General features: G+C 46.1%; 2 protein-coding genes across 11 annotated transcripts in view; one reads left to right on the forward strand and one right to left on the reverse strand.

The window, feature by feature from the left end:
• The first annotated feature begins 41 nt into the window (after positions 1 to 41).
• ERAP1 (endoplasmic reticulum aminopeptidase 1) lies at positions 42 to 13908 on the forward strand. The gene is given in 10 exon segments (XM_074813597.1): positions 42 to 289; positions 1934 to 2511; positions 3675 to 3714; positions 4236 to 4408; positions 4757 to 4897; positions 4936 to 5081; positions 5928 to 6059; positions 6572 to 6703; positions 13184 to 13240; positions 13402 to 13908. Coding segments are annotated over 9 exon segments (927 nt in total). The 5' UTR covers positions 42 to 289; positions 1934 to 2471; the 3' UTR covers positions 13468 to 13908.
• The window catches only part of CAST (calpastatin), a 58763-nt gene continuing 43273 nt past the window's right edge, over positions 11280 to 26769 (reverse strand). For 6 of the 10 annotated variants that reach the window (XM_074813586.1, XM_074813591.1, XM_074813594.1 and 3 more), the window contains 14 exons: positions 24430 to 24534; positions 24054 to 24155; positions 23280 to 23381; positions 22610 to 22693; positions 21778 to 21825; positions 21509 to 21604; positions 20855 to 20953; positions 19836 to 19937; positions 18225 to 18317; positions 17390 to 17443; positions 16897 to 16986; positions 14309 to 14388; positions 13145 to 13211; positions 11280 to 12494 (listed from right to left, as the gene is read on the reverse strand). In XM_074813586.1, the coding sequence (XP_074669687.1) occupies positions 13154 to 13211; positions 14309 to 14388; positions 16897 to 16986; positions 17390 to 17443; positions 18225 to 18317; positions 19836 to 19937; positions 20855 to 20953; positions 21509 to 21604; positions 21778 to 21825; positions 22610 to 22693; positions 23280 to 23381; positions 24054 to 24155; positions 24430 to 24534 (1113 nt within the window). In that variant the 3' untranslated portion in view covers positions 11280 to 12494; positions 13145 to 13153. The remainder of the gene's footprint in view (positions 12495 to 13144; positions 13212 to 14308; positions 14389 to 16896; positions 16987 to 17389; positions 17444 to 18224; positions 18318 to 19835; positions 19938 to 20854; positions 20954 to 21508; positions 21605 to 21777; positions 21826 to 22609; positions 22694 to 23279; positions 23382 to 24053; positions 24156 to 24429; positions 24535 to 26769) is intronic. The other 4 variants (XM_074813587.1, XM_074813588.1, XM_074813592.1 and 1 more) reach the window with 4 other exon arrangements.

Genomic DNA, 26769 nt, shown 5'->3' on the forward strand with positions numbered 1-26769 from the left:
GCCGTCCCCTCAGGGGCGGCCTTTCCCGCCACCGCCACCGCCCTCAGAGCTGCCACCAGCACGGCCCCGGCCCCAGCAGCCCGGGGCGGGTGAGGAGAGCGGGCAGAAGCGCGGGGTTTGCGCTGTTCGGGCCGGGCTGGACGGTCTGGGATTGTCCGGGCTGCCGGGGTGGAGCCACAAGTGGCTGGTGTTAACAGAAATCCCGCAGCACGGCAACGAAAGGGGGGACGCCACGATGCCCTGAGCTGCCGACGCTGTTTCCTTAATTATGCTAAAACTGCGCTTCATGGTAATTTTTAAAAGAATGGAAAATCTAAGCATTTTAAGCGGATGAGTCTGTCCGGGAATAGCAGCAGAGCAGCAGGGCTTGCACCCGCAATTTTGGCGTTGTGGACAATTGCTAGCCCTGCTTTCACCGTGCCTTCTTGAAGGTGTTTCGGGGGTGTTTCGGGGACAGTTGGTTTTCTCTGAGCCGCAACTCGGGACTGCTTATGGCATCTAGGTGTATTTTCACTGCTCTGACCCTGTGGCAACCTGTCTCTGTCTACCTGGGGGTCCCCATCCCATCCCATCCCATCCCATCCCATCCCATCCCATCCCCCTGCAGGTCCCCATCCTGGGGACGATGGGCAGGGAGGTGGTGTGTGACATCATGAGGCCACTGTCACGGGAGTGCCATGCATGTGGCTGACAGTGTCATGGGTGGCCTCTGCCCCTGCCCAGTCCCCCACTGGTGGGACCCACTGCGCACCCCTCCCAGCCCCTCTGCGTGCCTGAGGGAGGAACGGCCGCTCAGCAGGAAGCAGCGGGCTCTGACATGGCCAATTTCATACCTGGACACTGCGGTAGGGCTTGGCTGGGCCCACGCAGGGCCCTGCTGCCCTCCATGGCCTCTCACAGCCCTTTCAGGGGCACACGTGGGGCTGAGCAGCCCCTCCAGAGAACCCCAGGGGCTCTCCTCGTCCTTGCAGGATGCCGTGGAAGGTGCTGTAGGGCCGCTACAAGGGCCTGGGGGGCAGAGCCCTTCCAGCCGGAAGGTGCTGCCCGCCGTGCCCCTGAAATTTCTCTCTGCTCTGCCCATGCTGCCCCTCGCCCATGCAGGCAGCAGAGCCCTCCCTGGCCACGGCGGGGACCGATCCTGGCTCCAGTCCACTGCTCCCTACACAGGGTGTTTCCTCCTCCCCACCAGCCCCCACAGACACCCCACGGCCCTCTCTAACCCTCGTAGATGACCCTCCCATCCCTCAGCTGCCACCTGGGCAGATGCAGCCCTTCAGATCCTGCTGGCCTGCCTGCCCCAGCAGCCCAGCTCCCCTGCTGTGTCCTCCTCCCCTTGGGCAAGGCTGAGCCCAGGGTGATCCTCTGCCAGCTGCAGAGAGCACAAGGGTGCGCCCCGTGTTCTCCGGAGAGCGGCCTTGTGCTGCCGTGCAATAACCCGATCCGAACACGCCCAGGACAGATACTGTATTTATCCAGGCCTGGGCACTTGGGGCACTTTTCCACAAATCAAGCACCCAACAGCAGGTTTTCATGCTCCTTTTATACACAAAAATCAGAGGTTAGTGCTTTTCCAGACATGCCTGTTAGATACTGATTGGTCAGTGATTAACGTACAATTATAATGCAGCTTATCTAATGCTGCTACTACTGTGTGTGCTCAGGGGAAGGGTCTTTACCTGGGCAGAGGGCTTCTTGACCTGTAGGAGGGATTTTTAGTATTATAATGAGGGCAGTTCAGTGAAGGATACACGGACTTCGAGTTTGCTTGCCCAGTTGGCGCTGTACCCTCTGCAAGCTCTGCGATGTCCTTGCTCAAGGCTGTACTTGTCTTGCTGATGAGGGGTGGCTTTGGCTTTAACATAGACAAAGAACATCTATTTTGACCTAAGCATAGTATTGGTATGTTGCTCTAAAAGTTTAATCTTCAACACAGGGCTGAGCCTTGCTGAACCCCCTGCCCTGTGCCCAGCCGGGTCCCACCCCCCAGCCACCTCTGCTCCGTTCCACCTGCTCCCCCAGACATGGCTGCGTATCCCTCTCCAGGAGGACAGGAGCCTCGCGGAGGGGCTGCGCCGGGGAGGCTGGGCTGCGGCCAGTGGGGAGGCCAGAAGATGTGAGCTTCAGGGCTGGGCTCACAGAAAACCTCAAGGACAAGCTGTGGCTTAAGGAATGTCCCTCACGGGAGCGGGAGTGTATGGAAGGATTCACCCACTCCCTTGCAGTTGCATTGACAAACTCCTTAGATAAAACTCAAAGGGGGAGACATGGACTGAGCTAACCCCTGTTGTGCATGCTTGCCTTGCTAATGACTTGATAATGACTATGGCCCTTTGCCATTGCAGTAGCAACAAGAACTGATAAGTGATCATTTCTGGAATGACTGATAAGATCTCTGGGAACAGAGGAAAAACCAAAGCTGGTCAACCACCGACTCAACTGGAACCCCTGTTCCACCTTTTTCCTCATCTCTCATGGAAATGAATTTGTGGAATCCCTGTCCCTCCTTGTCTAGTATGCTAATCAGCTAATAAAATGAACTTTAAAAGGCAACAGAAACTTTAGACACCGCTGGAGTCAGGGGTGGTGATCTGGATTGCTTTGACGCTCCCCTTCCCCTTTCCCTTCCCCCTTCCCCCTTCCCCCTTCCCCCTTCCCCCTTCCCTTTCTTACAGATTTATAAGAGACCACATTGCTTATTATCCTTTTCCAAGTTTAAATTGTTCTCTACCACAAGTCAAACATTTTACAGGACTTTTGGTGTTGTTTCACCTTAATTTAACCCGAGGGGATCACAGAACCATTGCGATTCTCCGCGCTTCCAGTCTGGGTCATGACACTGGGGCATGCATGGTCCAGAAAGCCATGTCTCCTCTGGGTAAATCAAGGAGGAGACCCCCTGAGCTCTGCTCCCAGTGAGTGCCTGACCCGCCAGATTTTCTCCACACTCTGGATGCTGGAGCTCGGCGAAGCGCCGCGTGTCAGCACCTCCAGGGCACGGGCTGGGGCTCCCAGGGTCTGTAAGGGGACAGAGCTCGTGGCACGCTCGCCTTGGCCCTTCTCGCTGGAAGCTGCCTTCACCCGAGGTGGGCCTGGGGAGACCTCGGGGTCTCCCTGGTCTTCCTTCTCTTACCGTCTTCCAGTCGTCGATGGTACCCGTACGAGGTGGGGGAGGGGTGCATGGAGGTGTCTCCTCCCTCTGCTGTGCGGCCCCACCAGGGACTGAGGGCAGTCCAGGCCGGTGGAGCCCGAACCCCCGTCTGTCTCTGTCACAGCCCAGACTGGGAGCCCAGGGAGTCGCAACGGTTCTGTGATCCCCTTGGGTTAAATAACAATGTTAAATGGGCAGTTGAAATGTTTTACTTGGGGTAGGAAGAGCTTAAACTTGGGAAAGGATCATAAGCGATGTGGTCTCTTATTGATAGATCTATAAGAAAGAAAAGAAAGAAAGGAAAGAAGAGGAAGGGAGAAAGTCTTTAAAGGTGGTACCTTCAGAAGGTGGCATCTTTAAACTGAGAAGAAATGCAACAACAGTTGCTGCCACAGTCCTCACAGGCAGGCAGTGGGCTGCGCTGGGTTTCTAGGGGAAGTCTGTGAACGTGACTCCCTAGCTGTTGAGGACTGTTTTGATACCACTGTGGAGGTGAGTGCTTACCTCGTGGCCTTTCTCATTTCAGATTTTAAATCCATCAGCAAAAGAACCACTCACCAGTTAAGGTAACTGTCTCATTTTCTAAGAGCTTCTTTGTAAGTCTGTGTGAATACATAATGGTTTACTTTTCAGTTAAAGCACTGGATTTCTGTATCTTGACATTTTGCAGGAATGAAAGAAGGAAATTTGGTTTGTAATTGGATGATTAGTTTACATTCTGAGCTTTATTAGTTTCAAAAGTTTTGGAAATGGGCTTGCTTTTTGTATAATTATATCCATTGGTACTATAGTTGTTTTCATGTAAGATTATATTTAACTGCATATATATATATATAAAAATTAAAGGCAAATGAAATAGAATTTTCGTGGAGAATCAGCACTACAATAAAGCTGTGTCAGTTGAACGACTCTAACACGGTGCGGGTGGAAGCTGTAGAAGTCTTTGTAGGGGCTTGGCGGTTCTGCTGCATAGGTTTTAAAACTTGTATTCCTAATTCAGATCGTGTTTTTCGGCAAATGTTTCGGTAACTCACGTATGTGAAGTGTTAGGTGTGTGCTCTGGTGTCCCTTTCCATGGTCACTCAAGAACAACCTCCGCAAGCTTTTGGGGCTGTGTTGAAGCACTGCCTGCTGCTCCGCTGAGGATTTCGCTGTGCACAGACAGGATCAACCAAGCTGATCACGCGTTGGATGTGGCAGCGAAACTTTTAGATTTCTAGGAAGATTATTTCAGCACTCCGTATCCTTCACCTAAACAAGGTAAGTGTTAAATAACTGAACTTATTTGAGGCCTTATTAAGCATAGAGCGCACAAAATCGGTGATTTAGAGTATTAAGAGAGGGCCAAGTGTGGTTCATGGGCTTTTAAACCGGCTGCTTCAGAGAACTCAAGGACAGATTGAAAAGCTCCACTGGAAACTGAAAACCCTGGTCTTCTCTGTAGAGCTTTTTTTTAGAGTGTGTTTTTGCAATTACAGTTAAGAGAGCCCTTAGAAGGGTGTGTGATACGTCTGCCGGTGTGGGACCAGTCATGAAGTGGGATGAGTGGGTGAGCAAGTTCTTTGTTGAGTAAAATGATACAAGTGCTATTTTATTGTTTTCTTCTAGATTTAGCAGCTCTTCCCGATTTTCAGTCTGGTGCTGGGGACTGACTGACCACATACTGGGAATCTCTGTTGTTGCATGACCCTGAAAAGCCCCCAGCTTTTTTTTTTTTTTTTTACTATAAATGCAGTTTCATACAGGTGAGTAGCAGCTTTTATGATAAATTGCGTATGTAATTTCAGAACCGTTTTTTTTTTCCCCCTTTTTCCCCCAGTGGTTTGGCAGCGGCGTTACCATGGACTGGTGGAATGATCGGTGGTTAAATGAAGGGTTTGCAGAGTTTATGGAGTTCATGTCAGTCAGCGTTACCCATCCAGAACCAAGAGTCGTAAGCAGCAGCTACTGTATTTTGATTTTATAACTGCCTTCTAAATCCACTAATTAGCAAGGATAAAGATAAGGCAGATTTGTGCTGTGAACCACTTTTAAATTTCTGTTTGAGAGGATTATCTGATGTTAACTCTGAAGGGGAGTAATGTTGATTTAACTATATGTAAATATTTTTCAGGAACTTATAATGGAACTTAATTATTGCAGTGAAAGTCTATTCTTTTTTTAAAGGCATTTAGACTTCCAGAAATGTAAAGAAATTATTTTATCTTATTTCATCAAATAGGGTCAGACTTGAAAACACTAAAATCCTTCCATGAGCTTTAGCAGAGGTCTGATATATGAAATTTTTTACCAGAGTGAGACAAATAATGCATCTGGGAAGAATTTTGCCATAGCACTACAGTGGCATGCCAATGGGGAAATACAGCATTTTAATTCTTTAAAAAAATGTGTTATGGTTACTGACTACTCTGTCATCAAACCGTTGGGATTTGCAGGTGTCTTTTTGGAGTTATTTTTAAGTCTCACTAGCTCGACTATTTAGAATCATAGAACCACAGAGTCGCAGGGCGGTTTGGGTTGGAAGGAACCTTTCAAAGCCATCTAGTCAGGAGCATCCTCAAGTAGGTCCACTATTTAACTTAATTTAGAATATCAGAACTCATTCGGCTGTCTATTACTGTTTTGGGGGTTGTTATGCTCTGCAGTAAAAAGAAAGATAGGGTTTGCTTTCTTGGTGTGATTTAAAGATCGTGTGGAATGGACTGAAAAGTGAATGAATAGGGATTCCGTGGTCACTGAGCAAAATTTAGTAGTAATATTTGGGTTTGCCTCCTGTCAGGAAGACTATTTCTTAAGGAGATGTTTTGATTCCATGGCAGTGGACACGTTAAATTCATCACATCCTGTATCTACTCCTGTGGAAGATCCAGCTCAAATTTTAGAAAAGTTTAATAACGTTTCTCACGAGAAGGTAAAACACGTGACTGCTGCTGCTTTCAGTTGTACTGCTTGTACTATACAATTGTGCTTTACTGATTTCACCCCTACACCTGAAGTTCCTGACATGTTGTTCATGGTTTTGTTACTTTTGTGCCCAAAACACCAAAACAACGGCAGTTGCCTTTTCCATTTCTAAAATGAGGAAGCCTTTGCTTCTTCTACCTGTTCTGTATCAATTTAGTCTTAAGCCATTTTGGGGGCTTCTTAACCCAAGGACTGTCTTTCACAGGGGGTTTAGATGGTGCTGGCTCGTACAGTAATCAAAAAAATAATAACATCACTTACTTAATCATGATATTTTTAAGAGTAAAGATCACAAAAAACCAAAGTACTGTTTCAATATACATAAAACAGGATTTTTTTTTTAAATCAGAAACACAGAAGTGAACTGCTATGTAGATTAGTGGCATGAAATTTTTCTGACACACGTATCTTGCCAGCTAAGGAGTAGTTTTGTGAAGTCTTTGTTGCTCTTTTTTTCAGGGATCTCGTATATCAGATATGTGGAGGGACTACCTGACTGCTGACGTGTTTGAAGCTGGGCTTGTCCAGGACCTGCAGAAATACAGCTCTCAGGATACAAAAAATGAAGATCTGTGGAACAGCATGACAAAGGCAAGTATTCCTTATTCTATTTTTTCCAGATTTTGCAACTTCTCATAAACAATTACTGAAACTCATAATCTGTTACTGAAGGCTGTGACCAGTACTTATGATTAGGACATCAAAGAGAGAGGACAAAAACATTTTTTCCTTTCAGATTTGCCCTACAGTAGGTACTGACAAAAAAGAACTTTTGCAGAAGGCACCATCACCTCCAAATGCAGTAAACATCAGTTTTTTCACCCGTCAGGATTGAGGCGTTTGTCATGTACCTGTGCCCTCTCACGTTGCTCTTCCCTGCTTTGATGCGTGCCCCTGCCAGGCGCATTCTTTGCCACTTGAGCACGGTTCTAGGGAGAGCGTAAGGTTCTCCACTTCCACTGGAAATCTTGTTTTTTCTGAGATTGGACAGAAATCCTACTCCTGTGCCCAGGGCTGTCTGAAAACAGCAGTACTTCAAGAGATGCCATTAAATATATTAAAATCTCCACAAGAAAACCAGCTGATACCTGCGTGGAGCTGACGAACAGCCAGCAGCCTGTGCGCTGCTCTTGCCTGCCCGTGTCGCTGCCGTTACGCTCCCACCTTCCTCCTCTTTTTCTCCCTTGCTGCCGACCAGCACTGGATTAAAGGAGAGACTTGACGGGAGGACTTCGACACCGCAGAAAGGTTTTCCGTGGTGACCGTCTGCCTGCAGCGGGAGCACTGCGTGCTGGGAGCGGGTTCTCCTTCATCCCCAGGGTGAACACAGTGGGGAAATCTCAGCGCACAGACCAAAATACTGACCAAAATACTCCCCTGTGGCAAACTGTGACATACACGGAGACCTTTTGCAGAACACTCACTGAGCTCTCTGGGTGCGAGTCCTTCCCAGTGTAGCTGTAGTACTCGCCAGCAGTGGTGGACCCAGAGTGCCAGTAGCTGCAGAGCTGCTTCCAACCCCAAATCCTACGATTTTATGATAAGGCTTTACAGGGTTAATACGGTCGGGGTAAGTGTCTGCACCTTTTTAATTTCTGTCTTTTGGTGTCAGGAGTCAACGCGCTCAGAATATACTGTACCACATGAGGACAGAACACAATGAAACAGCTAGTCACACGTCTTATCTCTGCTCGACAGGCACTTCTTGATTTACCTTTGTAGTTACTTGGATTATAGGTACATACGCTCTACATTTCTTACAAAAATTTGAGGTTTCCTGCTTTTAAGAGAGCTGAGCACCACGGAGGTTTCCAGGCATTAGCTTCAAACCCTGCATTCGGGGCACCTGGTTTCTGCCACTGGTGCGGTGGCAGCATGGGACACCGATTTAGCTGTGTTCAGATATCACCGGAGACATGTTTTAGCTGTTTTGTAACATTTTTATTTATTCTTCGCATTGCTCTGCTGTTTGGACACCTCAGTCATGAGCAGCACTTGCTGGCCCACATTTTGCACCAAGACAGTGTAGAACAAACACCCTTCTCACAGGGGGAGGAGAAAGGTTCATATTAATGTGGAAATTTTGAGTAGGAGCAAAACGTAGCCTTGTTTTTATCCTTTTTACTCAGGGTACGGGTCTGCCAAGGAACTGTAATTGTGAAAATAATAGAAATGGGGACGATGGAAGCAGCCAGGGAGCAGTTGGAAGTAACCCAGCAAAAATGATGTGTCAGGATATTCAGAAATGTGAACTCTCAACCGCAGAACCAGTTCAAGGTTGTAAGGGAACAGTAATTTATCAGCTTTATCTACCGGTCCAAACAGCTTCCATTTCTGTTATTAGTTCTTAGGTTAATGGATCAAGGTCTGCGTGGTGACATCGTAACTCAGGATCTTCCATATGTTACTGTGCTTGTTGCCAAAAATCTGTCTCACTCTCGTCTAGCTTGGATGTTTTTAAAAGAAAATTGGGAGAAAGTTGCAGGAGAGTAAGGAAAATCAGTTGTTTTACTGCTCTCTCTACGCAATTGTATTTTCAAACTCTACTTTCTACAAGACCAGCCGTTTTCTGAGTGTTGGTGATATGTTTTTTGCCAGATTGGAACTCTGTTTGAATTCTGTAGCAGGCACTGTCACTGGGGTGACAGGTCGGCACACGACAAGGTCACAGCTCACACAGGTAAAGCCGACTGGGTTCTGGTTTTGAAAAACAGTCATGGTAAAACTGAAATTAAAGTCTGGATTAAATCCTAACACGGTAAAAGCATGACCAGTTATGGACCATCCGGGTCAGGGCCTCCTTCTCCTCAAAAAAAGATCACTGTGGTGATGAGTTCGGTTACGGATGGGGAAGCATTAAGCCAGTGGCACAGAGAAAGTTGTCCTTTGTTTGAGCAGAGGGCTTGGATGTGGAGTATGAACCTTCACCTGCCAAACTGTTCATGGTTTACCTGCCTCTATTAATATCTTCTACCCGTTCTGGAAGGTAGTGAGGAAGAAAAAATAAAATAGGTCTTTTCACTGAGCAGACGGAAGGAAAACGATGAAGGAAGTGAGACTGCACCACTGTTCTACATCTATTCTGGGGGAAATTCTCTGTGTGAATCATTTTGTCTGTTTACTCCAAAACCTCTGTCGGCGGTAAAAAACCCAGAGTGGTCCATGTGCAGATTTAGTGGCACCCTCAACAATTTCTTTCCAGAAGCTTTTGTTGCCACTTTAAGCAACTTTTTGTTCTTTAGGGCAAAACACAGCCACAAGTAATGCAACGTACTGAATATAAAATAAGGGTCTAGGGAGCAGTGCATTGCTCTGGCTTAGTTCTTAGTCTTCAGTTTAAATCTGAGCAGGCTCTCGCAGCGCCGGGTCTCTGTAAGGCCGAGAGAGAAAATCCAGCAACTCCCTTGTCTCCTGTTTGTGTCTTTCTTGCACTTTGTACAAGTATTTGCATCTCGTGTTGGGCTTGTCCAGGTAAACCGTGGGAAAGCCGCTGTGTCTTTGGAAAGTATCCGTCAACACCCAGCTCAAGGCTGAGGTGGTGTTAAGCTTCCACGATGAGCCCTGTGATTAGTAACACCTCCTTTAACAAAAAAAAAAAAAGTTAAAAAACACCCCTGAGGAAGGCAGCTTGCAGCAGCGCAGGGAATGCAGTGAATTTACAGAGCAGGAGCAGCCTCCAGGTTCCCAGTGGCTGCGTTCCCAAGCGCGTCAGGGACGACACCAGCGGCTTCTTTCACATTTTTTGTCAACGGGTGAAAGAATCCATCAGTTCTCTGGAGGAAAAAAGCACACGGCTGTGCTGTGTCCAGTGACCTATTGACGACAATATGCAACGGATGGGTGGAAATGTTGAGAAAGTCGAAACACGGCTGCGAAACAACCATCTGTAAATGAAGGCAGCTTGCTCGTATTTGTTGGAAATAGCACTGAAAAGCTGTGAAAATTCAGGGCTGGAGGGAACACTCAAGTGGATGAATTCGTTTCTGCGGAAGGAGCCGTAAGGCCGCCTAATGCTGCCACTGCTCAGTGTTTTAACTCGTAACATTTTGTCGTAATGTCAGACGTGTTCCTCAGCTCAAGCACCACGCAATTAAACGACCCCCCAAGCAGCAACTGTAATTAAGATGGCATCTGTCAAAGTAATTACGAGGAGGACTGCGTCTACTGGTTGCTGGGGGCTGGCGGTTGCTTCTGCCCCCTCAGCACCAGCCTGGCCCGGAGCTCGGCCCCACCAAGCCCTGGTCCACCCTGAGGAACTGGAGGAGTCGATGCCTCAAACATTCATCGCCAGGAAAAGCCTCAAGGACACGGGGTGGCCTTTGGGATTAGTCCGAGGAAGGAATTCTGTGCCGCAGGAGGCGCAGGGCGGATCGAAGGGCGAGGGAGCGGAGCAGCCACATCCCCCAGAGGAGCCTTGAAGGGGGAAGACAGAGACTAAGTAAAACCAAACGTTCGGGTAAGACCCACAGATTAATTTGTGACTGTAGCTTGGAGGAAGAGCTGGAGGACTGGTGAGAGAGAGAAAGAACCGACAGCAGCTGGAGCTGTAATTGTCCAAGAAACAAAACCTGTGGAAAAGGTAAAGGTTTGGGGGGGAGATAGCGCCCACCAACTCAACTGGGCTAAAGGGTTAATGTGCCCCGGCCCCCCTCAGCGCACACAGACCCGGCTCCACCTTTTCCTATGGCATGGTGGAATCTCCGCCCCTCCTCGTCCAGTATGCAAATCAGCTGGTAAAATGAACTGAAAAGGTGGTGCTGACATTGCTGGGTGTGCACCCCCCACCCAAGATCCCCGGACCCGAGACAACGCTGGGTGGGGGTCTGTGTTCTTTTTCTCCCTTCCCCTTCCCCTTCCCCTCTATCAGTAGGAGACCACATCGCTTTAAGAGTTTAAGCTCTTCCTACCCCAAGTAAAACGTTTCAACTGGTTAATGTCGTTTCACCTTAATTTAACCCAAGGGGATCACAGAACCGTTAGGACTCCCCCGGGCTCCCACTCCAGGTTGTGACTCACAAGTATTTTGCAGATTTTTTAAACACGCCATATTCAGTTTTAATATGCCCGACAAGTTTGGGGCTTTTTAATTATTTCCGGGGTTTCCTTTGTCTGACAACAGCTGTTCAAGAGAAGAGCTGTCGTGAATGAGAAGTTACGAACATCATCGTGCATGCTTAAAAACTTTATTAGTGTGACACAGGTTCTCAGTACAGACTGCGGAGTACAGTCAAAACTCTAAATATCCCCAACTGAAATCTCCGGGCTGTCTCTGTCTGCGAGGCCACGCGCTCCAGGCAGGTTTTGGCGTCGGTACAAGCGTTGGTGTGACCTCCCTCTGCAAGCTGCTGGCGAAGCTCGGCCCGTGTCAGGATGTGCAAAGGGATGTTCTGCGGGTTACGGAGGGGAGGAAAACGCAGGGAGGCCCTCGGGAGGCCTGGGCCATCCCTCGCAGAGCAGGCGGACGCCATGTTGCTCCTTGCGGCGTGAGCTCCTGCCCTGTTCCTACGCTCCCTCTGGAGCGCCAGGGACAGGCGCAGGACTGGGAACTTCTAGTGCAAACTAAAAGGAAAGAGTCCACCTGTTGACCTGAACTCCTCGGTCATCCCCACTAAGGCTCGCGTTCCTTCTCCACCTCCTCTTCTGTGACGGTAACGGTGTCACTGTTACATTAGGATTTGGATTTGTTCAGTCCAGGAGACTCCTGAAATTACGAGGTAACAGTACAGGTACGACTGGAAATAAAAAACTAAAATCCTTATCTGGTGTATTTTGGTTGTTTTAACTACAGTTAAGGCAGCATCCAAAACACTGTTCTATTACTAAATGCACTTGACGAAGCGGCTCATCCCCAGTTTTTCATTCTTCAGCTGCTCACAGCGTACCTGTGGCTTCCTCCCAGGAACTGGCTCGAGGAAAGACTGCACAGCCAGGCTGAGGAGAGCTGAAGAGAACTAAAGCTCATTATCTTCCAGAACACTTAATGCATTCACTGCAATTTTAAAAATGCGAGCACATACATATTCTGAGATTTACAGGCACTCTGTGGAGATTATGTGCAAAAGTCTGCAGATTTTTTTTATTTTTTTGGCATTGCTATTCATTTATGAAATATATTTCTTGCAAATATAAAGCATTCTTTCCCTCTGAAAACTGAAGAAAATTGGAAAAAAGTATATGAGTATAATAAAATGAATGGCTAGGAGAAAAAAACCCAAACACCTTAGCCTACTACTGGGAAAAAAGGAAAGAGGAAAAACGTCCAGCAAGTATCACTCTACAAAAACCACCCAGAATAACCACACGCGTTTGGGATCAGCTCTTGTTCTTCAGGAATAATTATCCACCAACAGAAAGAAGACGTTTTACATGATGCTCCAAGATCCTGTGGGGAAGAAAAAGAAAAAAAAAAAGTTAGCGTTTACCTTCTTCAACTTAGGAAAAAAAAAAAAATAGGAAGAAATGCAGGAAGGCTCCATGCCCAGAGAGGCGAGCTCCTGCTGGGAAGTGTGGTGCGGGCAGCAGTCCCTGCCACGCCGCTGCCTGGCCCCAGGCCAGCTGCCAGACCCCAGGGTCAAGCATCCAAGTGTAGGTACCTCTGTGAACTCTTACGTTAAGGGTGTGATCTCCAATTCATCTCAGCACAAAGAACGAGGGTTTTTGTGTCTGTGACCTACACTCACTGTCCTAAAGAGAAAAGCCACCACTTGAGATCTGCTTGGACTTCATTAATCTGCAAAAACTTCTTACGAGGGGGACCGTATGTCATGCCTTGGAATCCTTAGCTACAGGAACCCAACGGAATCTGGCTACATGAAGTAATTCTGAACAAACTGTACAGGAAACTAAAAAAAAAAAAAAAGGCCTTTTCTGCCTAGGAACACTGAGTTCAAAGTCATTCCTAGAGTTGTGCCTAACAGCGTCTCCAACCATGTCTTGGCTCAGTTAAGAGACAGTCAACCAAATTTAGCTTTCAAACCACGAGCGTGAGTTGTCTTTGTGGCAGTTCAGAGAACAGGGAGGGAGACAACTCACCCCACAACGTTAACGTTTAGCCTGTTTTCTGCTTCTCAGATTTCTTGCTGGAGGACTCTCCCTTTGCCTACGGAGCAAGAGAAGAAGCACGAGAAGGTAAGAAACTGTGAACTCTGCTAAAATAGGGAATAAAACAGTGACCTCAGAAGTCGCAGTTCAGACATAAACATGATCCGCACTTGAAACACGAAGTTTAGAAGCAGTATTTGTCATTTCTGTTGTGTCTATATTTTCATTTTTCCATCACTTTGTTTCAGATAAAGAGGGCTGTGGCTGACCTCTTCACATCCCACTTCTCAACATCCTCTTACCCATTCCAGTGATCCAGTCACAACTCAGAACATTAAAAAATACATCCTTCTGACAAAGACTTAAAGACCCCCCAGTTTTACACTGAAAACTGTAAGACAGTTCTGCTGTTCCACAAAAGGCGTGTGCAGCAATTTCGTAATAAAGAAAAATCCCATCGCTTGGAACGTGAAACGTAATGTTTCCAGAACAGATGTTACCACCTGGTTCAGGCATCTCCCTGCACGTCACCTGCGAGAGAACAACGTGACGGGAAATGTCTCACCCTGACCTAAATCCATTTTCTGTAGTTCTGGATGACAAAAGCCAAACCAGCATTTTTTGTTGTTGCTTTTTAAAATACAGAGGCAACTGCCTTCCTCTTCCCACCAGATTCATTCTGCAGACTTATTTATGAACATATGTAGGTTTTCATTCATTTTTTTTAAAATAAATTATGTTCATAACTTGACAAATGGACGTGTGGTTGAAGGAGTACCTTCTCACCACTTTTAGAATGCTGTGGTTTAAAACTGTCAAGAAAAGAGAGAAGTGATGGGGATCCCCAGCAGCTGCAGGCACGTGGAGGGTGACTCTAAGATCAGCAAACGCCTGTGGAGGAGGTGCTGAGCCACACACGGAGGACCACACGCTCATGTATTTTAGCCCCGTTTATCAAAAATTTCCCTTGAAAGACAGCTGCTTTTCTCCTATGTATACGCTTACAAAAATGGATCAAGTTTGACCTATTGATGTAAAATTCTCTCCAAAGGAATATCCGTGCAGGATGAACCCCAAATCCAGCTGGCCATCTTTCGAGTTTATTGTTTACAGTAGCCACGACTGACTGTACATATAGAATAGGTATGTTTATACCGTTTTAGAGTTTTTGCGTTTTCCTTTATCCTTTGGGGTTGGTTTAGTGGTGATGGTTTCCTTTCCGCTTTTGTCCTACACTCCAAAGAAAAAAACATAATTACAGTTACAAACAGAAGAGGGACCGGGTGTCTCCCCCGGTGTCAGCCGTAACAGATGACTGTACCCGCGGCTGTAAGGCAGGAGAGGCCCGAAGGCTGCAGCTCAACCCTGGGGAGACCCGTGTGCCGGGGAGCACACACGGGTGAAACAGCTGGCAGCTACCGGCAGGTTTTGCATTTATGACAAAGCAGTAACGTTGCAGCAGAAGATTTAGCTCTGAAGATCATAACCAAATAACACAGCACTTAAAACACCGATAGTTTGTCTTGAGCCGTTGGGGATTCGGTGTCCCAGGAGGGACTTGGGGAAGCACTGCAGTGGTCACAAGGGCCGTTGGGAAACAGCTGTTTCCCCCCCAGGAATAACTACACCTGATCTGAACTTCAGTTTCAAAGCTGCTGCTTCTCTGCCCCACAGGAGAGGAACAAACAGCAGAACAGCCCAGATTATCGTCACCAACATTTTAAGTACAAACTTGCAATTCTCTCTTGGCTGTAGTATAAGCTTAAGGAATGCAGCGCTTCACTTGGGAACTGGTTACGGTTCCACAGCTGTGTCCAGCCACGGGATTTAATTTTTGACTGCTAATATATGGTTTGGTCAAAGATTGTGTAAATTCAAGCTTTGTTTTTCCATCTCTCCGTGCAGGAAGCAGGCAGGTCGCTACTGCAGGGAAACGGGAGGGACAGGCCAGCAGGAGCCAGCAGCAGAGACCACCCAGATGAGCGCAAAAACCAGTCACCACTCCCAAACCACATACCACTCCCTTGGCCTGCAGGTGGGGACCACGGCACGCCACGGAACCACAGAGTCACAGACTGGTTTGGGTTGGGAGGGACCTTAAAGCCCATCCAGTCCCACCCCCTGCCCCGGGCAGGGACACCTTGCACTAGCCCAGGTTGCCCAAAGCCCCGTCCAACCTGGCCTTGAACCCTTCCAGGGAGGGGGCAGCCACAGCTTCTCTGGGCAACCTGTGCCAGGGCCTCACCACCCTCACAGGGAACAATTTCTGCCTTAGATCTCATCTAAATCTCCTCTCTTTCTGTTTAAAACCATGCCCCCTCATCCTATCCCCACACCCCTGATGACGAGTCCCTCCCCCCTTTCCTGTAGCCCCTTTCAGTCCTGGGAGGCCGCTCTAAGGTCTCCCCGTAGCCTTCTCTTCTCCAGCTGAACCCCCCAACTCTCTCAGCCTGTCCTCACAGGGGGGTGCTCCAGCCCCCCGAGCATCTTCGTGGCCTCCTCTGGCCCCGCTCGAGCAGGTCCGTGTCCTTCTGCTGTTGGTGCCCCCAGAGCTGGACCCAGCACTGCAGGGGGGTCTCCCAGAGCGGAGCAGAGGGGGAGAATCCCCCCCTCGCCCTGCTGCCCACACTGCTCTGGGTGCAGCCCAGCACACGGGTGGCTTTCTGGGCTGCCAGCGCACGTTGCTGGCTCACAGGCAGTTTTCCACCCCCCAACCCCCCCAAGTCCTTCTCCTGGGGGCTGCTCTCCAGCCACTCCTCGCCCAGCCTGGGTTTGTGCTGGGGATTGCCCCGACCCACGGGCAGGACCTTGCCCTTGGCCTTGCACATGAATCTAGCTAACACCAAGCCTCCTTTCCGCTCAGCACACACTAGAGGGTAAGAGAGCAAATGGTGAATAAGAGGGACTCACTGGTTCTTAACTCATTTGAGCACTTGCAGAAACCAAAAGGAGCCCACGATTTCCACACCAATACCCCACCAGCTGCCCCTGAGCACCCTGGGGCTCCTTGGCCAAGGACACTGTGGTGGGTGTCTCAAAGCCACACAAGACCCCTCCCGGTGTCTAAGCTCAAGGCCACAAGGTGACGAGCAAGGAGAAACCACATCTGACGGTGATTCTTCTCTCGTGTGTTCCGGATCTCAGTCCCCTTCTTCACGCTCTTTTCCAGCACAACCATCCTTCCTCAAACACCATCATGTGCAAAACTTTGCTGGGAAAGGTCTGGCGGCTCTTTGTCAGCTGTGTATGACAAACAAACGCTCCGTTTCTCATCACAACACCCCTCCAGTCCATTCCTCCTTCATCTCTGTCAGCTCTGCTGTTTTCCCTAACACATCTAAAACTCGTTTCTGCTTTTACCATTTCTCTCTGCAAAACCCTCCTGGGCTGTTTCTCGGTTCCAGCCTACAACTATCACTAGGTAGTGCACGCAATCACTGAAGAAAGATTTCTCTGCCTCTACCTTTTTTGGACGCACTAATCTGTACAAGAACTGCTAGCACAATTCTCTGCTCAGCTTACTTCTCCAAGCCTTTACCCCTCTAAAAGAGTAAATACAACAAACCTTCCTTCTTCCAAGTACTTAGTACACAGCAAGACACAGCATTGTAAGACACTCACCACACCTGGACAGCGCCTTCCAAAGATGCTCTAAACTGAGCTACCACAAAGAAAAGTGAGGAGCTTTCACACAGTGGTGAAAAAATGTTTATTTTGCAAGTTATTAGCAGAAAATGTCCTACCTTTGAGGGCTGTGGTGTAGCAGGAGCCTTTGCACAAGTATCGAAGTCACCTGATAGGGCATCGATAGCTGCAGAGTCATCTGTAGGCTTCTGCAATAATTTTAATTCCAAAGTCACGCAATATGCAGTACTTCCCACAGTCAAATTAACGTTTCAGGAATTTTTGTCTGCCTTAATTATCCCTTTAACAAAACCCACATACCTGAGCTCTATACATATGTTAGAACAGGGATGTCTGTCTGAGATTTCTAAGATACGCAATTTCTTTGAATACTGGACCTGAACATTCACAGCGTTGTTGTGCATAAAAACTGTATTTATGGTGAAGAGTTAGTCTTCACAAAAGTACTGCTGCCCACACTATTACCTACTGCGTTCAACAGCATTTATGAGGATTTGAAATGCATCACACCTTGAGCCTACAACAACAGTACTTCAAAAAAAAAGATCCCAGCCCACAGCATGAAACAAACAGAAACAGTGTAGATGTTACCTTTTCTCCTTTGCGTTTCACATCATCCTTTGCTGCTGGCTTTACTGGTTTACCCTTGGGAAGAAGAAAGATTACATCCTCATGTTGAACGGGTCAGATCATTTTTTAGATGCAAATACTTCCGTATGACACCAGGAATTTACAGATTACCAAGAAGTCGCACCGTTCTGAGCTGATTTATTTTCTTTCCCACGCTGGGTATTCAAAGAGTTCACGATGTGCTTTCAGGGTTTGCTACTCTGACTACATCTGCAATATCATCTTTCTATCCTTGTAGTCTACTGGAAAAACAGTTTCCTGACCCAGAGCAGATCAAATCACGGTCAGAGCAGTCCCGTGCTCCAGCTGCAGGGCTTTAGGAGCACCACCAGGGTCATGCCTGTACAGACACTTTGTCCCCAAACTTGGAACAGAACTACTGGTAATGAACAGGGATTATTACCCACAGTGTGCAACTATCTCTTGTTTCAAAGCAGAGTATAAAGCCAAACTGTTAAAAAAACACCCTGTTTTTTTCACCTGGTTTTCTGGAGCACCTAACTGAGCCAGGCCAGGTTAACTGGAATCCATATTCCTAAATCTCCAGGACGCTGACTGCTACTGGCTGCTTCAAACTGACTTATTTGTTCAAGTTGCCCAATTAAAAAAAGAAAAAAAACCCACCTAATTGGTTTGTTTTTTTGAATTAAATGCATGCAAGAATATACAGAGCTACTCTAAATAGCAGATATTTACATGTTTAACCCTAATACAGAACTATAGTACACACACTTATTTGTTCAGCTTCCCTTTCTGGTGGTGCAAAAAAAAAACCACTAACAAAGCTTTTCCTTACCTGCTCCCCTGACTCCAGAAGTTTTTGATAGTCAGGGGGGATAGTATCATCTCTTTCTCCAAGTTTGTCTCTGTGTTCAGATTTAGCCTTTTCCTGAAAGTATGTAATTTTTTAACAGCTTTAGTACTTATGTTAGACATATTAGCAAACAGTAAGCCAGAGCGCTCATTAAATCTGGGACTGGTGCCTTTTTTGAATTTAAAATTTTAAAACTACCAGAAAAAACCATGGATTTGTTTCACTGTGAAGTGTGTTTCAGGCCTGAAAGTTTTAAAATTACTAGCTCTCAATAAGTGTACACACCTAATAAATTAAACATCTATACAGACAGCAGCATCCCAACACACAAAAAAGAGTTTTGTCAACTTTCAGTTCTGCTTTTCGCCAGCGTGACCGGGAGTCGGTCCGCACTTGTGCCTCGCATCTCACCCGGGCCCCGCAGCTCTAACACAAACCTGACGTTCCTGCCGCGTCCCACCCGTGAAGGGATCCGAGCCCCTGTAGCAGGACCCGGGGTACTCACTCACCCACACCCAAACTGATCGGAGCAGCCTACGCTTCTCCTCGGCCTTCGCAGCCAGGGTCAGGCTCTGACCCAGCACCAGCTCCTGAAAACTGCCCCAAGGGGGGAGGTGTTCCTTCCACTATGTGTCTTTTTCAAGTTATGCTGCTCTGAGTTCTGGCAAACATACCAGAAACACGCCAGTCAAAACACCTGGTTTAGAGTCAAGCAGGTTTTTAAGCATATTGTTGAAGAGTATTTTTGTATTTGTTCACACAGACATTTTATGCATCTTTTTTTTCCCTCCATTTTGGAATATTAAGTGGTTTCCACGCCTTTGTGAAGAGCAACACATGAAGCAAGCTGTGCTCCTACAGCTCCCCTGAAGCAGAGGGGAGCTGCTGAGACCTCACACATCCTCGCTCCCTTGCTGTGGCAGGGGACACCCGCACCCAGACCTCATAAACCTGCTCCTACGGCAGCCACCAACCTCCACACCCCAGCCTGGCCTGAGATTAAAAATCTCCTTCCAGATTCCAGCCTAAATTGATTCATGGGCACCTTATGGTAGTTTATTTTCTCCAGTAAGTCCTTTACCTGAGGTATTTCAGCTTACAATTTATTATTACTACTGCTATTATGCAGAAATGAGTCTAATTTTCTTATTAGCAGAAAGGTCTTTAGACAATTACACAAAGAAAGACAAAACAAGCAGAAACAAGCATAGAATAATGACAGTAACAGGCACTGAAATAAAATTATCGCAAATTTCCTATAATATTTCAACTCTTATCTCCAAGTGGCTAAAATAGAGAAACTAATTCCACATTTTTCACAAAACACACAAGTAATCCAGCTGACTGAAGAGTGGTTGATATGCCTATGTGTAGCACAACATCAGAGTATCTGTTTTTTTCTAGTAACCTTACTCCTACATCTGAAAATCACATGCCATATACTCCTATGAGTATGTAAGCAGTACTGCAGTATACCATTTAAAAAAAACATCTTGAAGAAGTAATGTAAGTATCTCAGATTTTGAGGTCTTTTGGTTTGGTTTTTTTCCGCCCCCCCCCAGACTGCACATGTTCCAGAATGTTTTTTGTTACCTTTACTTTATCCACAACTGGTTTGTTCTCATCAGGGTCCGGTTCCCTCTCTCCCAAGGAATCAGACAAGAGATCCAAGGCTTCATCCATCTCCTTTCCCCCCTGACAAAGTATAAACACACTCGTAAAAGCAAATCTGCTGTAAAAATAATCTAATTCATCAACGTAATTTGAGTACTGACTAATGAACTGTCAACTTCAGCAAACAATGAACAATCAGCTCTTCCTCTGCAGTTACAATGTAGTGCAATAGCTGGGGAAAAAACTATAAAAAAATATTTAGACCTACAGAAAACACAATTTCAAGCGGGGGTTATGGAATATATTTTAATGGCTTTCTTTTGTTACACATAAGCCTAACTGATCTAATGAGAACACTTCTATGAAAAGCTTGGGTTTTGGTGATTGCCATTCATTTTGCCAACACCATTACCGCTGCAGATTAGCTGCTAAGGAAGTGTCAATCTGAATTAAAACGTATTAACGTTTTTATCCTTACAGTATGTATGGTCTTTTGCTAACTCACACCAGTTTTACTCAAACATTGGTTCGGAAAAAAAAAAGCCCTTAAAACCAGCTAAAAGCCAGGTGGGAGCGGCTTTACAGTCGCAGTTCAAACCAGGCTGGAAACACTAGAGGGAGCTCCCCCCGCACAGATCAGAACGAGACAGCGTGAGCCAGGCAGCATCGCCACTCGTTCTCCGGGCACTAAAAGGAGGTCACGGCGCTGCCTGACCCTCCGTGAAGCTTGAACTCCCCCTTTTACAGGCTTTAACGCATGACTTGGCCACTACGGTAATGACCACACTATTTTTATTTTAAACGGTGCCACCACCTAGGCAGGAAAAAGAAAGGTGTGGTTCGGCTAAAGGCCCAGGCCCAACATCGAAACCACCTGCACAGGCAACGACCCGCCTCGACCCGAAGGGAGGGAACGCACCCGCCCGCTGACATCTCCCGTCCCTCGTCACTCGTCAGCTCTCAGCCTGAGCCCAGGACCTACCGAAGGGGTCGCTTACCGAGGTAGGAGCTAGAGGAGCTGCCGAGTGCACTGAAGAAACTGTAGCAGCAGAGATGACGTCCGAGGAATCTGCGGGCTTGTCACCCTTCCTGGTCTTCTGAAACAAGACACAGCATTGTTACTAAGAGAAAAACCTGCATCGAATTCCACGCATCTGACACGCGATGCCTGTACAGCTTATTTCTAGGACTTATCTTTCTTAGAAGCTCTACTTATTTCAGATTGAAGCCCCTTCCCATGAAGCACTCTGCAACCGTTGGGCATCTCAGTGTGTTCACACTCACCCTCCCACCTCAGCTCCTGGGTTAAGCCTAGCTTATGTCAGAGGCAGGTTTAACGTGACCTCAGAGGAGCTAAGATTTCACCAAGCCCATCCAGAGTCCCAAGTAACACTTTTAAAACTCTCAACTGCAAAGCATTACTTATGCAAGAAACTGGTAAAAAGACAATTAACTTACTAGTTTTTTCTTATTACCAAAGTCCTGCTCTCCTATTGATTTATTGCAAAAAATATTTTAATTACTGAATTTTATTAAGTTACTGGATTTTATTTAAGAAAGTTTACATAAACTTTAAGGGAAACAAATAAAATATCCAGATTATTGAAATAATTTGAAAATAAACCAGATTTTCAGAAATCAAATATACTTACCTTTTTTACAGTTGGTGTAGGTAATGGTGCTGATTGCGATGGAGAAGAGGAAAATCCTTCTGTCAAACCCTCTAAAAGTTCATTTTCGCTCATAGGCTATCATTAAAAAGAAAGAAAAAAAAAAAGAGCTTTCAGGCCTTTTCATCTATTAAGAAGTCAGCAGGTAACACAGTCTAACTCCATTTTTAAACCGAAGACTGGGAAACCTTACTGACATCTGGGCAAGTAATTCACAAATGAAACATTTATCTGAATAGTCACTTTTTTACCTGGGATTTTTCTTCCGGTTTTGCTAAGAGTGGTTTTCCATCTTTATCCTACAAAAGAAAAATCCCCTTCTATTAAACCAAGCAGCCCTTAAACGGCCACGGAACACAGGAACTCCGAGAGCATCCGCTGAAGGACAGAGTGTTCCCCAGGAAAAGGATCTAACTCGTCACCTCCAGCACGTTACGCCAAGTGTCACTGAAAAAACCCAGGTCCTGTAACTGAAAAACATCTGAGTGCTGAAAAGCGATTCAGTGTGGGGTTCTGAGCTTCCCTACTTCGTGTTTCAATTTCTATGGAAACAGCACAATTCATAGAGAAAATCCCAATTTCCAGGCCGGTAACGCAGCCCTGACCAGGGCCCGGAGCAGGCGCAGCTTTTCACAGCGGCAGCATTGGCGGAGTTGGGCGAGTCTTGGCTAGACCTGAGCAGCCCGCCTATGCCAAAGGAGTCGCGTGGAGACGTTTGATTTTATTTGAAAATATTTGAAATCTTTGAAAATACCACCTTGAAGTGCTGGGTTTTTTTAGCCGCTTTGACCAATCACAATTTATTAAGTTCTAAAATACAAAAAGCTAATGAAAGACACCAGTGCACTAATCTCAGCCCAAATTGTCCATGTGCAGGTACCTGCAGCTAAACCACTTCTGTGCCTGTAGGCACCTCACGACAGGTGTCAGATATGCAGAAACGACAAACCGCAATTTCTATATACTATAAAAATGGCTGAACTAAATGTCAACATTTCAAACTGAAACGGAGTTTCAGTTTAATCGACACATTCTGAGGAACGAAAGGGAAGCAAGACTAAGACAGCACACGAAAGAAATTACTTTTGCTCCTGTTGATCTGTACTCTGGAGGAATTGTTTCTTCATCTTCACCCAGTTTTTTGCGTTGTTCCTGTTTGGTTTTCTCCTGTGAAGGCAAAATAAAAATAGCATTAAGAAAAAGAAATAACTACATCCCAACAGAAATGCCTATGAGCAAGCGTTCAAAGTCTTCAGTCTCCTGATTCAAACTGGTCTTCCTAACTCAATCCAACTGCCAGATAAAAACCTCCCCCCGGGGCAGGGGAGGGCGAGCGGGTGGCTGCCTGGTGTTTGGCTGCCTGTTGGGTTTAAACCACGACACCAGATCAGTGACAAAACCCAAAATTTTACATATCATTCCTAATTTAAACAATTCACCATAAATTTGTACCCTTTTGACAAAGGAGCATGCTGTATTCACTCTGCTTTAGTTCAGCAGTAAGACACAACGCAAAGGCAGTTTTTAGACACTGAGGGAACTACTGTACTGCAACAGGCAAAATTATTAAGAAAAGGTACTCGGTGTGTTGAAATCCTACTAGCACTTCCAAAGCAGAACACAACTGCGTACAGAATTAACTTATGTTTTTTTTAAAAAGTGAAAATATTATTTCTGAATTGTTTCTAGCCTCAGTAACGCTGAAGACAATGACGTCAACAGTCCACGCTCACAGGTCTGTTTGTTTCTCTACCTTAACTTTGTCCACAGCAGGCTTCTTTTCCTCTGGATCAGGCTCCCTCTTTCCCAGGCTACTGGACAAGGCTTCCAGTGCTTCATCTGCCACGTGACCAACCTGCAAGGATACAGTAAAAAACGAGTCGTGGTTTGGAGATCAGCTGCAACTGAAGAAACCTCTTCATACCCTACCACTGCCAGCCACACGGTACTCTCGGAAAACATCGAGAAGTAAACTAAAACACTGTAACGCTTCTCTTCCTAACTGTCTTCACATACTCGGGATCTGCTGAGTTCAAGGCATAAGGAAACTTTGACAGAGGTTGCTCTGGGAACAGGCTTCTCCTTTCCAAAGCCTTACTCACAGATAAAATGTTCCACAGGGGGGCTGGCTGGCTGTTTTGTTTTTTAATAGAAGCGTATATATTCTGAGCAGAGATGCAAGAATGTCTGCCATTAATGCAATCTTCCAAAACACTCAGTAGCACAATTTGCCTCTTGAACTTTTCTTTCCCTGCAGTACTGAGTTCACAAGCGTCCCTTTTAGAGCAGTAAGAGCTTGAGCAGAGCACAAGAACTGTCTGTTTGACTTCCTCTATTAAGAGGGTCACTGACCTTCCCCATTCAGTTTGTGCTTGACTGGATTTTTTTTGGAAAAGCACTCAGCCTTTGTGGCTTACCTCTACAGAGGGAGAATATACAACACTGAAATAAGCGTCTTGCCAATACACTACACAATTGCACAAACAAAGCACTGAGTTTTGCTTTAGCTCTGGCTAAGACAACTCACTGAGGACACGGCTGATGGAGCTGACGACTGCACGGTGCAAGCTGCGGCACGAGGGACGACTTCATCCTGGGTAGTTTTTGCAGACATGGGATCTGAAGGCTTCTGAAATGGAGCAATTACATTGCATTTTACTGAATATGCTCACTAACCCAAAATGTACCTGCTAAGTAGCTTTTTAAAATTTTTAAATACAGTACAAAACAAGAAAGACAAGTCTAAATTTAAAGGTAGATGCCCCTCAGCTAAGGACCAAGTGCCAATACTGCATGTTCCACTGAAGGCAACAGGGCGGGAAAAACAGAAACGGAAATATTTCTCTTGAAAGAACAGTAGCATTATCCAGTCTTAGCATCTTCAATGAACTAGAAAGACGTACTTTGGACGTGCTGCTGGGCTTCGATGGTTTGGGCTGTACTGCAGGCTGTGCAGGGCTGGCAAAATCTTTCGAAAATTCATCAACAAGATCAGATTCGCTCAAAGGCTGCAAAAAAGACAGATGTGGTGCAGGTGACTCACTGCCTGCTTTTGATTTTTTTTTTTTTTTTGAGAACTGTATTTCAGCTACTCAGAAAGCAGGAAACTTTTGTAGCCTACACCAAAATAACCTTTCACATTTACGTGCAGCAAAACAGCATGAATTTCAAAGCGCATAAAATTAAGAAAAACACTTTTCAGAATGAGTCAGTTGCTTTGTTATCAAAAGTCAGTATAATGCAGAGAACATTATGTTCAATACTGTTTACAGGGCTACTGAAAAGGAAAATACACCCTCTTAATTAGAAAAAAAAAGAATGCTAATATTTAGTAGGTAGTATTCACTATAACAGCATCATGTTCTTATAATACTTCAAGTACACATTACGTATAGGTAGTGGAAAGCAGAAGCATCAGATTACGATTCTCCCATTTTTTTTCACTTTTCCCAGCAGAAGTAGAGCTCCCTCAGGGTGGTGTCACCCAGAAGTCCCCTCAGCTCGTTCACTCACTGACTGCTGACACTCTGTGGCTTTCACTGTGCACGTTTCAGGGAAAAGTGAATAAACTGCAGTTTTAGTTCCCTACTCTGTGATCTGTTACAGTCTGTTGGTACTATGGGATCTAGTACTGTGTGATCTACACGCTTCTGTGGTCTGTTGCTAATGCTCCTGGGACCCTTCAAACTACTGCTTACACCTAAATGTTGAAATCTTTGCTAGCAGTGATCACCATTCACTTGCTAGGTTAGGGCTTATTTGGTCAAACTCATCATACATAAAATGACATTTCTAAACGAGAGTCTCCTATTTCCCCTCTGTCCTGGTTTAGCCAGGATAGGGTTAAGTTTCCCCAGCAGTGGGGGGGAGCTCTAGCCGGGTTATTCAGATACCAGGCTGAGTCACATCCTGGCACCGAAGCCAGAAGGTCGGTGCCAGAAGGTTGGTTAACACGTGCGTTATGCCATTGCGTTTCTCACTGCTGTATTTGTAGATATTTTGCTCTGTTCATTATTATTATTGTTACTGTTATTGTTATTGTTTGTTGTGTTGCTGTCGCACTGTTGTATTAAACCTCTCCTTATCTCAGCCCCGGGGCTTTGTATTTCACTCCCTTTGTGGGGGAGGGGCAGCAGCCACCTGGTCTCAGACCCCGGCAGGGATTAAACCACCACACCCTCCTTCTTTCCTTCCTTTGTGGATCAGAGCCCCTAAGTCTTCATAAAATGCCTCATCATAGAAGGCCCCACTTTTCATAATGTCTGAATTCCTCTTTCAACCACTGAATCAAAAATGCATTTAGGCTTTTTTCACAAAAGTAATGCCATTGCATGTGCTTAAGGGTCTGCAGAGTGGCTGCCCAATGGAACAGAAGCCCTAGCTGAAATCACAAAGGAAGAACAACTTTGCATTCACCAGGAATCAAGGAAGAACTGTAAGCGATTGAAGGTTTTTTCAGCTATTGACACAACTTCTTTTTTTTCCTGGATTTGGTTTCACAGATGTAAATTACTGGTGGTACCACAACAATACTGGCAAACACATCTTGTTCAAAATCGCCTTCTTCAAATGATAAACAGTGAAGCAGCAACACATGACTTTGATACCCCTGCGATTCACTTACAGACCAAAGATTCAATGACAGTTGTGTCTCTGACTGACAGAGGTGGAAGAGCACAGGAATACTGACTCTTCTACCAACTGCTTAATTCTTTTGGCATAAGCCTTCATGATTCTGAGCTCATCTTCTGCTTGGAGTTTGTACTGGACCTTAGTCAAACTATGAACCAACCTCCCTTAACTCATGGCACGTTTCTCTTCCAGAGGTGTGGGTTATTTTTTTTTTTTTTTGTGTGTGACATCTCTTTCATGCTCCCTGTGGAAGAGGAAGGCCTGTCTCCTAACACCAGTGCCTGGTCCCCTCAGAGCACAGCTGCTCTCTTCATTCTATCTTGCACTTTCTAGGCCACGACAGATACTTTTTGCAAAGTCCAAGTTGTTCTTTGTGATTAGGAAAACGTCAACAGCAGCTTTTTCCTTCTTTCCAGTCGTGTTCCTTTATGTTTGATGACTAATGAGAGGAAACGGTCGAGAAAACAACGGATTTTCCTGCCTCTCCCTGTCCTTCAACAGCTCCAACAGACTTCTGCAGAACACCCCATACAGCTTTTGCTTGTGTCACCAATCACTTCTGTAGCTCTCCCCTATCTCAGTAGTCTCCAAACCTTTTCCTCACTATGAGC

Source organism: Strix aluco, chromosome Z, assembly GCF_031877795.1.
Source record: "Strix aluco isolate bStrAlu1 chromosome Z, bStrAlu1.hap1, whole genome shotgun sequence".
Classification (NCBI taxonomy): Eukaryota; Metazoa; Chordata; class Aves; order Strigiformes; family Strigidae; genus Strix; species Strix aluco.